Here is a 10165-nt window from a genome sequence, read left to right on the forward strand (position 1 = left end):
TTCTACCACAGACGTGGCCACACATTTACAATGCTAACCAGCATATATACATTTTCTGCTGTCCTCCATGGACAGGGTTAGAGATGTGTTAAAAATATACTTCAGGAGTTTATTGAACAATCAATCACAGAAGGTGATTCGGTGCTTTTAAAATGTTAAGCTAACCTACATACGTAAATACATAGATACACAGATTTACTTATGCCCTACAAAAAGTGTTCGATGTGTGAACTTGCCTCTACACATGGAGTGGCAACCTGGCTATTCACAAAGAGACGAAGCGTTGGATAGACATTTGGGTGACCTCTACACTCATTAATGGGGTCATACATTAAAATTACAGTTGTTGCATATAGATTTTATTTATTTGTTAGAAAGAAAGGATGGTATTCCTTTAAAATATACTGATTAATGTGGAAAAGTGTAAATATGCATTACCAATAGTCAGGACTCTTCTATGTTTTTTGTTGAAACTAATGAGGCAAAGAGTGTTCACTGTTGCCTAAATTTACTGAATATTAGTATCGTTTATGTAGTCATTAGTGGTTGACGACCTTGACGAGGATTTGTTTGAAGTTAGAAAGACTTTGGAAGATGCGTTCATCGTCAACACGACGGTCCAGGGGGTAGCCGTGTGGTCGCTTGTCGGGATACACTCCTCGGTAGCCATAGTGGTTGAATTTGGTGTTTGTGTGTAGATCATCTACAGCAGCGTCAGCCTTGCCGTCGGTCACAGCCACCACCAGGTCGAACTCCATACCATTGGAGTTACCCTTAGGCAGTAGGAACCTGTTGGGCAGTCCAAGGGCACTCTCATACTGATGAAGGTCGAGCTTGCCGTGTGAGGCGAGCGCCTCGTCAGCCTTCTGTATCAGGGTCTGGAAACTGGGCACGTCGGGGACAGTCACTGACGAGTCCTTAGACTTGCGCACGATGTGGTTCACTCCAGCACTCACTGTTAGCAAAATGTAACATGTAAAATACATATATATATATATATATATATATATATATATATATATATATATATATATATATATATATATATATATATATATATATATATATATATATATATATATATATATATATATATATATATATATATATATGCAATTGACGATCACAAAACACTGATCATTTTATGCGGAAAAACCACAGAGAAATATGAAATGAGGTGAACGTTTCGGCTTTGTTAAAGCCTTTGTCAACACCAGACTGACTGGTGTCAGTCTGGTGTTGACAAAGGCTTTAACAAAGCCGAAACGTTCACCTCATTTCATATTTCTCTGTGGTTTTTCCGCATATATATATATATATATATATATATATATACATATATATATATATATATATATATATATATATATATATATACATATATATATATATATATATATATATATATATATATATATATATATATACATATAACAATTCAGGCTTGTTCGCATATATACATATATATATATATATATATATATATATATATATATATATATATATATATATATATATATATATATATATATATATATATATGTAATAATCATCTAGATAGGGTTTTGAAATGGTCAAAAGATTGGCAGATGTAATTTAATGCTGACGAATGTAAGGTTTTGAGGCTAGGTAATGCTTTAGTTACAAGATACGAGCTAAATGGTGTTGAGATTGCGAAGGGGTCTGGGGGGGACATAACAAAGAAGATCTTAACAGGGTATTAAAAGTATCAACGCAAGACAGAACACGAAACAATTGGTATAAATAGGATAAGTTTAGATTTCGGAAAGACTTGGGTAAATACTGGTTCGGTAGCAGGGTTGTTGATTTATGGAACCAATTACCGCGTAACGTAGTGGAGGCGTGGTCCCTTTAATTAATTGTTTCAAACGTAGGTTGGACAAGTATATGAGTGGAATTGGGTGGTTATAAATAAGAGCTGCCTCGTATGGGCCAATAGGCCTTCTGCAGTTACCTTTATTCTTATGTTCTTAAATGGAAGTTCTTCATGAACTGGTTGTGATATATATAAACATGTGTAATATACGTAATATATTATATTGTCACATAATTATTCGAACTATAATATTATTCAAAAAAACTTATTACTTAAAGTCACATTTTCGTCATTTGTTTTCACTTTAATTGATGCCTTTACATAGGAGAGAAAACTAAACGAAAGGCCACTTACGTTTGGTCCAGAACCTGTCCAGCTCGATGGCTCTCCAGCGTCCCTCGTTGAATGGGAAGACAATACCATTGTTGTCACGGTGGGGCCAGGCGAAGATGCGCACTGTTGCTAACACTTCTTCTTCATGATTATTGTTGATATCAATTTTGAAGGAGAAGTCCCTGTGGTTCAGACGTGACACAGTTGTTGATATTTCGACGTCTTCAATTTCGGGGGTGTCATCCACAGCATTGACGAGGCTGTATTCAAAATCTTCAAAGTAAGTTTCAAATTTTCCAGTCAATTGCAAAAGCGTCAACAGACACACCGCTGAACTCCAACTCATCATGAGTGTATGGCGTAAGGCTGTCCTTATGTTCCCTGAATATATTATCCATATATTTATGTAGTCTGAAGAAGCTGGGGTCGCGGGTGGCAGTTTCAAAGTGTTCCAGGACACCTGGGGGAAGGTCGTACTTTCCTTGAGGGTCTCCCTGGCGACCAAGCATAACGTGAGCATGTGTTGTGGAGGGAGCCGTAGTACGCAACGTTAGGACTGTAGGTAGAAGACTCGATAACATCACCCAGAACGTCAATGCCATGCGAGTTATTGATATCGATGGTGGAACCATCTTTGGCAGTAACAAAGCCATGGGCAATGGCGTCACGAATACGGTTCTCAAGTATGAGCATGTCGCGAACATGAGCAACGCCCTCCACATCCTGATATTCCACATTATCTGGACGAGAGGGGAAGTAGCCACCATACTTGTATGTTGTATGAGGAGCAAATCCTTCCTTGATGGTTTTTTCCCAATGAAGCTCTTCCACGGGACTTAAGTAGTTGGAAAGACGTTCTGCGTCGAAGCGGACTGTAAGCTGGTGATGTACCCAGAAGAAATTCTCACCTTTGCGGTCCAGATGGTGACCTTCATGAGCATCATCCCACCAGAATGGGAACTCCAAATGCCAAGTGACGTGGTGGGTGTTCAGGCCAATGTCTTCACCAAAGTAGGCCACACGCTGCTCTGGGTTCCTTTTGCTGCCAGAATATGTTGACTTGAATTTACCTGGTGTCTGGGTCATCTTGGCACGGTACGCTTGCAGGATAATTTCACTGTTAGTGAACAAGTGTGGGGTGACCTCGTAAAGTGGTGGAAGCACAACGTCTTGAGTGAGTGGAGAGTGGATCACTGCTGCATACAAAGCATACACAAACTCTCCTTCATTAACGTGACGTCTAAAATAAGCAGCATTGCCGACGAAAGTCTTCCAGTCCTTGCTGTGTTCCAGGACATCATAGAGCCAAAGGGCTTCTTCACGTTGTCGAGTATTGAAGAGGGAGAACCAGTGTTTCTGCTCCAGAAGTCTCCCGTCCTTCAGTTCCTTCACCAGCTTGTGGGCAGCGGCGCCATCGTCACTATAGTGAGATGTGTCCGCCTCAGGATCGAAGGTCTCCCCGAGCTGCTTCAGTCTTTCATCATGAACGTCTTCATAAACCTTCCACAGAAGATAATTTACGTCGTGCTGTATCAGCGCTGTAAAATTCATTGACTTTACATTGTGTCATATATAAACCTTCAAAATTTAGTCAGCTATAATTTGCTACCTGTTTTATTGACATTGCATCGCTTAAACGATGAATTATTTTTAAATAATTTGCATTAATATTTTTTTATTATTTGCAAATTAATATATAGACTTTTCCAAACGAACACGATTTCAAGATGGAGAACTAATATTGATATTCTTCAGTTTTTTATTTGATACTGTGAAACCCACTATGGAAAAGCTATAAAATTCTAATAATTGATGGATATTAATTAAGAATGCAAATTACACGATTTACAATATATATATATATATATATATATATATATATATATATATATATATATATATATATATATATATATATATATATATATATATATATATATATGCGAACAAGCCTGAATGGTCCCCAGGACAATATGCAACTGAAAACTCACACCCCAGAAGTGACTCGAACCCATACTCCCAGATGCCACGCAACTGGTATGTACAAGACGCCTTAATCCACTTGACCATCACGACCGTCATAATGAGGTGATAGCCGAGGCTATTTGAACCACCCCACCGCCGGCACTCGGATAGTAATCTTGGGCATAGCATTTTACCAAATCACCTCATTCTTTGGGGCACACGTGAGGAACACAAACGTGTTCCTCACGTGTGCCCCAAAGAATGAGGTGATTTGGTAAAATGCTATGCCCAAGATTACTATCCGAGTGCCGGCGGTGGGGTGGTTCAAATAGCCTCGGCTATTACCTCATTATGTCCGGTCGTGATGGTCAAGTGGATTAAGGCGTCTTGTACATACCAGTTGCGTGGCATCTGGGAGTATGGGTTCGAGTCACTTCTGGGGTGTGAGTTTTCAGTTATATATATATATATATATATATATATATATATATATATATATATATATATATATATATATATATATATATGTATATATATATATATATATATATATATATATAATATATATATATATATATATATATATATATATATATATATATATATATATATATATTATATATTAAGGCATCCTGTAGATACCAGTTGCGTTGCTCCTGGGAGTATGGGTTCGAGTCACTTCTGGGGTGTGAGTTTTCAGTCCATATATATATATATATATATATATATATATATATATATATATATATATATATATATATATATATATATATATATATATATATATATATATATATATATATAAATGTGGTGTGTTGAAACCTGACAGTTGTATTACAAATGGTAAGTTCCAAGCTCAACAATGTACCAAGTTTAGAACAGAGACCACAGCTAGTTACCACAGGGGCCTTCATGCACAAACTGGACTCCGGGTCCTCCAGCTCCTTTGCTCTCACAGTCTGCAATCTCTCGTGCACAATCGTTGGGGTAGGTGACCCCGTCGCTGCCGCACACGGGCCACAAGATCAATGGGCACGGCTTAAGGCAGGAGGCAGCGACTGCGGAACAGTGCCAGAATCCAGTTAACTTCTTCATTTACATAAAATAATAATTGGCGTGGAATGCAGGCTAACTGGCCCAATTTCATCTTGATATTTCTCTACAAGAAAAATTCAATTCAAATATAGATTAAAACATAAGACAAATTAGATTCCCATATAAGCTTCAATATAGCACGTTAGTGCAATTTTGCTTCCATTTAACCTGTGTTAATTTTTTTTATTATTTCCATCCGGCGGCACTTATATATATTATCCAGTGCTTTTGTTTTGTACAGATATCCTTATTTGCCCCTTTCCTTCGACTTTTTCGTCCCCTTTCATCCGTAGGTTTCATCCCACTATCTTGGTGGTCAAATGACCTGTCCTGGCAGGTTATATCATGACATGGTAGGCTGCCTACAACGTTTCCTCCTTCATTTTATTTTGCTCTGGTAGAGCCGAAAACACGTTTAGCATTTTGTGTTTTTCACATGTGGTTTTTCCGCATACTTGGATCAGTGTTTTTGTGATCGTTGTTACATAAATATATGCAGAAAAATAAGAACCCAGTGCAGGGTAAGGTGTACAAGCATTCTGCACAATAATTTTTAATTATTTCTCATAAAATTATTGAATTTATTTGTCCGAATACTTTTAGCCCTGCGACTTTGTCTCGTTGTTATATGTCAGTGAAATATGGGAAAGTGCAGCGATACCAAGTTGATATAGTGAGTATTAATCAAGAACGTAACAGGCCCTGAGACTGACCCCTTGAGACCCACCAACTGGTACATTTAATAGGCCCTGAGACTGACCCCTTGAGACCCACCAACTGGTACATTTAATAGGCCCTGAGACTGACCCCTTGAGACCCACCAACTGGTACATTTAATAGGCCCTGAGACTGACCGCTTGAGACCCACCAACTGGTACATTTAATAGGCCCTGAGACTGACCTCTTGAGACCCACCAACTGGTACATTTAATAGGCCCTGAGACTGACCCCTTGAGGCCCACCAACTGGTACATTTAATAGGCCCTGAGACTGACCCCTTGAGGCCCACCAACTGGTACATTTAATAGGCCCTGAGACTGACCCCTTGAGGCCCACCAACTGGTACATTTAATAGGCCCTGAGACTGACCCCTTGAGGCCCACCAACTGGTACATTTAATAGGCCCTGAGACTGACCCCTTGAGGCCCACCAACTGGTACACTTAACAGGCCCTGAGACTGATCTCCTTCAGATCTTTACCCCACAAGTCATATTTACTCTGGATAACACATTAGAGGATTTTGATCATGAACAAATTCTGCAGATTTGGTTCAGCGTTGACCTATGGAGACGATTCCTATGAATAACAAATAAATAATACATAACCCATCTGAAAAAAAATATTTTTTTTCTGCCTACAATGATGAAAACTAAATAATAATAATAATAATAATAATAATAATAATAATAATAATAATAATAATAATAATAATAATAATAATAATAATAATAATAATAATAAATTTGGATATTTAGAGCAAAGAATGACCATAGAGGAGCTGATGTGGGAAATACTGTCGGGATTGATATGAAAGGAGAACTACTAGGGACTTGTACTGTACTAAATTAAAAATTACCGTATGCAAAATTAATTCAACTAAAGTGTCTTGCTACGGTCGTAAATCCTAGTTCCTCTTTTCCTAATGACAGATTGTAGGCAGTAAGGGGCAGGTGGGGTCCCTAAGGATGAAAGAAGAAGTTGATTGAAGATCCACAATCCACCTGCAGACAAGTTTCTCACATCAGCTTGTATTGTTAATACAAGAATAAGATTTACAAATTCAGTTCTATAATAGAACACTGGTTCTGTTTAAATTAGGGATCTAAACATGTACACAGTCCAACCTAGCACCATAACTATAACAGCCAATATTCTTATACTATTAAACAGAACAATGTATATTATAGAAGAATGATATATATGAATATGCAATAAAATGACCTTAAATGTGGTCTAAGTACTATTAAGTAAGTACAAGAGATTATACTCAATGTGGTAATCTTATATGATAGATTAATAACTAAGTAAGCAATTATTAACCTAATGTTTTTTATCAATTATATATATATTCAGTTTATATGAAGAGATTCAGTCAAGCTTGACTGAGCTTTTCTCAAACAAGGAACACTCATGAGGCAACCCGTCCTCTTAAAAATAACGTCACTTTTGGCTCGTATGCGCGGTATGGCTAAATTTGGACGTAATTTGAAGTAAAATCGACTCACAAAAGTGACGTACTGTTCCGTTTTCTGTTTGAGTCGTCCGGCCTACGCGCAGAAGTTATAAGAGGACACTTTAAATTAACATTTTTCATAACGTTTTGAAACTTTATGAGAATTTCATGCCCACCTAACCTATCAGAGGACCCTTAACTTACTGTTGTTGAAAAAAAAATCCCAAATTTATTTTTCATTTTTTTTCATTTTCTAATTACGTCCAAATTCGACCATACTGGCAAACGGCCAAAAGCGACGTTCTTTTTAAGAGGACAGGTTGCATGAGGCTCTGTACCTCACGAGTGTCAGGGGTCCGAAAGGAAATTCAGTTGCTACAATATTAATAAAACTTACTGAAATATGAGGTATTGCGTCACCCTGTACCGACAAACAGATTTATTGGATATATTAAGGTTATATAAGCATGCAATTGGCCAATTAACACTCTAAATAACAATTAATATACTTATGTCTAAGTGCCTGTCTGACTAGTTGCCAGACTGGTTAACTCTCATGTCGAGTTTAGGCATTATATTTTATGTCACCACTTTGCTGTATAAAGTTATGGTAGCGTTGTTAATTGGACATAATTAATTATGTCCTTAATTGTGTTTGCAGTAGACTAAGATCAGTGGTGGAGGCAGCGTTACTTGGTGTGCCCCACTCTACACTCTTATTTAGATAAAGTACCAGGAATTTTCCTTGTAGATATATTGTCCAGATACTCCCCCAGTTCCAGAGAGTAATCACTGGTGATAAAGATAATTGAATAAGGTGTCCTAAGCTGAAAATCGTTCGCAAGGCACCGTCACACCGTCACCGGACGCAGGTTCGAATCCTCGTCACGGCCCTTGTGGCTTTGCACCATCACACGTTTCACTCTGGTAGTAAACAAACGCTTTCTGGCTCCGGGGCAGCTCGTAGCTCGCTTCACTCCCGAGTTTGCTCCTCTCCTCCTAGAGAGGGTAGCTTTCAATGATTATTGATTGATTATTTTCACTGTTTACACATCTGGTTAAGATAAGATGTGATTATAATATAATTTGATATAAGATTTAAAGATTATGAGTAGTACTTGCTAGTACTACTGATTCTTATTAAGGATTTGATTTAATCCGTACTGGAAATCGATTTAATTGTTCCAATAGTTTTTTAATTAATATATTCTTCTTGAAGCTTCTAGATCTTTGAGAAATCATGCACAAAGTCACGTAGGCAACTATAGGGCCCTATGGTGTACGTGATCATAGGCATTGTCATCTAGGATCCAGATATATAATGAATCTGTAGTGATTCTAAGATGATTTTGTTATGCTTTAGATATGATGTAGAAATTATACATTTCTTGGATAATAATATAGATATAGTGGGTAAAATTTCCCATAGCTGAATCATAAACTGAAGCTCATTTCCAAAACCCATATTTGGAGTTTATAATTTATTCTTATCTCTCTTTAATGCCTTTCAATCATCTATTATTTTGTCTTGATAGTGTCCACTGAGAGGCCTGATAGGCTGAGTGGACAACGCTCGGAATTCATAGTTCTAAGGTTCCGGGTTCGATCCTCGGTGGAGGCGAAAACAAATGGGCAGAGTTTCTTTCACCCTGAAGCCCCTGTTCACAAGGCAGTAAATAGGTACCTGGGAGTTAGACAGCTGTTATGGGCTGCTTCCTGGGGATGTGTAACAAAAATGAGGCCTGGTCGAGGACCGGGTCGGGGAGACTACTAAGCCCCGAAATCATCTCAAGATACCCTCAAGGACTCTTAACACAGTTTAATCACTTTAGTAGCTGAGCTGTTATTATAAGTCGATGATTAACTCAAAAATTCTTTATTTTTATTTTAAACAATTAGTGCAACTTTTGTTGGCTCAGATTCAAAAATTAAGTTACCGAGATCTCATGTGCAGTAACGACAATTTCAGTGTTCTCACACACCTACTTAGTGTAAATTTATTGATCGTTAAATTCCATGTTTAGCGTTTTCAGTCCAGAATATTGTGATTTTATCATGCAGTAATTATAAATTTAAGGTTCTTACACCTACATTTTCTCCCTTCCTTCAATATTCTCATTTAGTGATTGAGTTTATATTTGTCGGTGATATGTATAGCTGTGGAAGTTTGTTCTAATCATGAATGTTTATAAATATAAGATTCTGTGCCAGAGTTAGGATGTTCCTGCCATATGCTGACGCTTTTAACACTTGTGCAAAATATGACATTGGCTGGATCTAGTAACTATTATCGCCATATGAAGACATGAGAATCTTTCGTCATTCAAATAACATGTCTTTCGACTCACCTGTGGAATATTGTCACTGGAAAATAAGTATATTCTCCGTCATACAAAACAATGCATGTCCATATGGACTATAGAGCTACGAGGGGACTGACAGACACTGCTACTGGCTGGGGTTTACTCACCATCTGCACCGTCGTTCTGGAAGCCCAGGTTAGGGCCAGGCGGCGACAGCGGCCACGAGAGTACACAGCACCAGGGCCTTCATGGTGGAGATGGCTGATCATCTGTGCAGTCACCTTCTTTATATCCTCCGGTCTCCTGGTGACCTCCAGACTCGCCACCAGATACGTTCCTCTCAGCTGTTGCCATCCAACTTTCAATCAGATAAATGTTCATTACAATTATCAAAATGTAATCACGTCTACTACAAAATTGAGTACATATCTTCCCTAACTCACAAGTGCTAGGGAAAC

General features: G+C 37.9%; 1 protein-coding gene across 1 annotated transcript; it reads right to left on the reverse strand.

Annotated features, from left to right (window-relative positions):
* Positions 1-343: 343 nt before the first annotated feature.
* LOC123773421 (hemocyanin subunit-like) lies at positions 344-3736 on the reverse strand. Its single transcript, XM_045767173.2, is given in 4 exon segments — positions 344-955; positions 2192-2468; positions 2470-2688; positions 2690-3736. Coding segments are annotated over 4 exon segments (1944 nt in total). The 5' UTR covers positions 3722-3736; the 3' UTR covers positions 344-539.
* Between the last annotated feature and the right edge of the window lie 6429 nt (positions 3737-10165).

The sequence above is a fragment of the Procambarus clarkii genome, chromosome 89 (genome assembly GCF_040958095.1).
Source record: "Procambarus clarkii isolate CNS0578487 chromosome 89, FALCON_Pclarkii_2.0, whole genome shotgun sequence".
NCBI classification, from domain to species: Eukaryota; Metazoa; Arthropoda; class Malacostraca; order Decapoda; family Cambaridae; genus Procambarus; species Procambarus clarkii.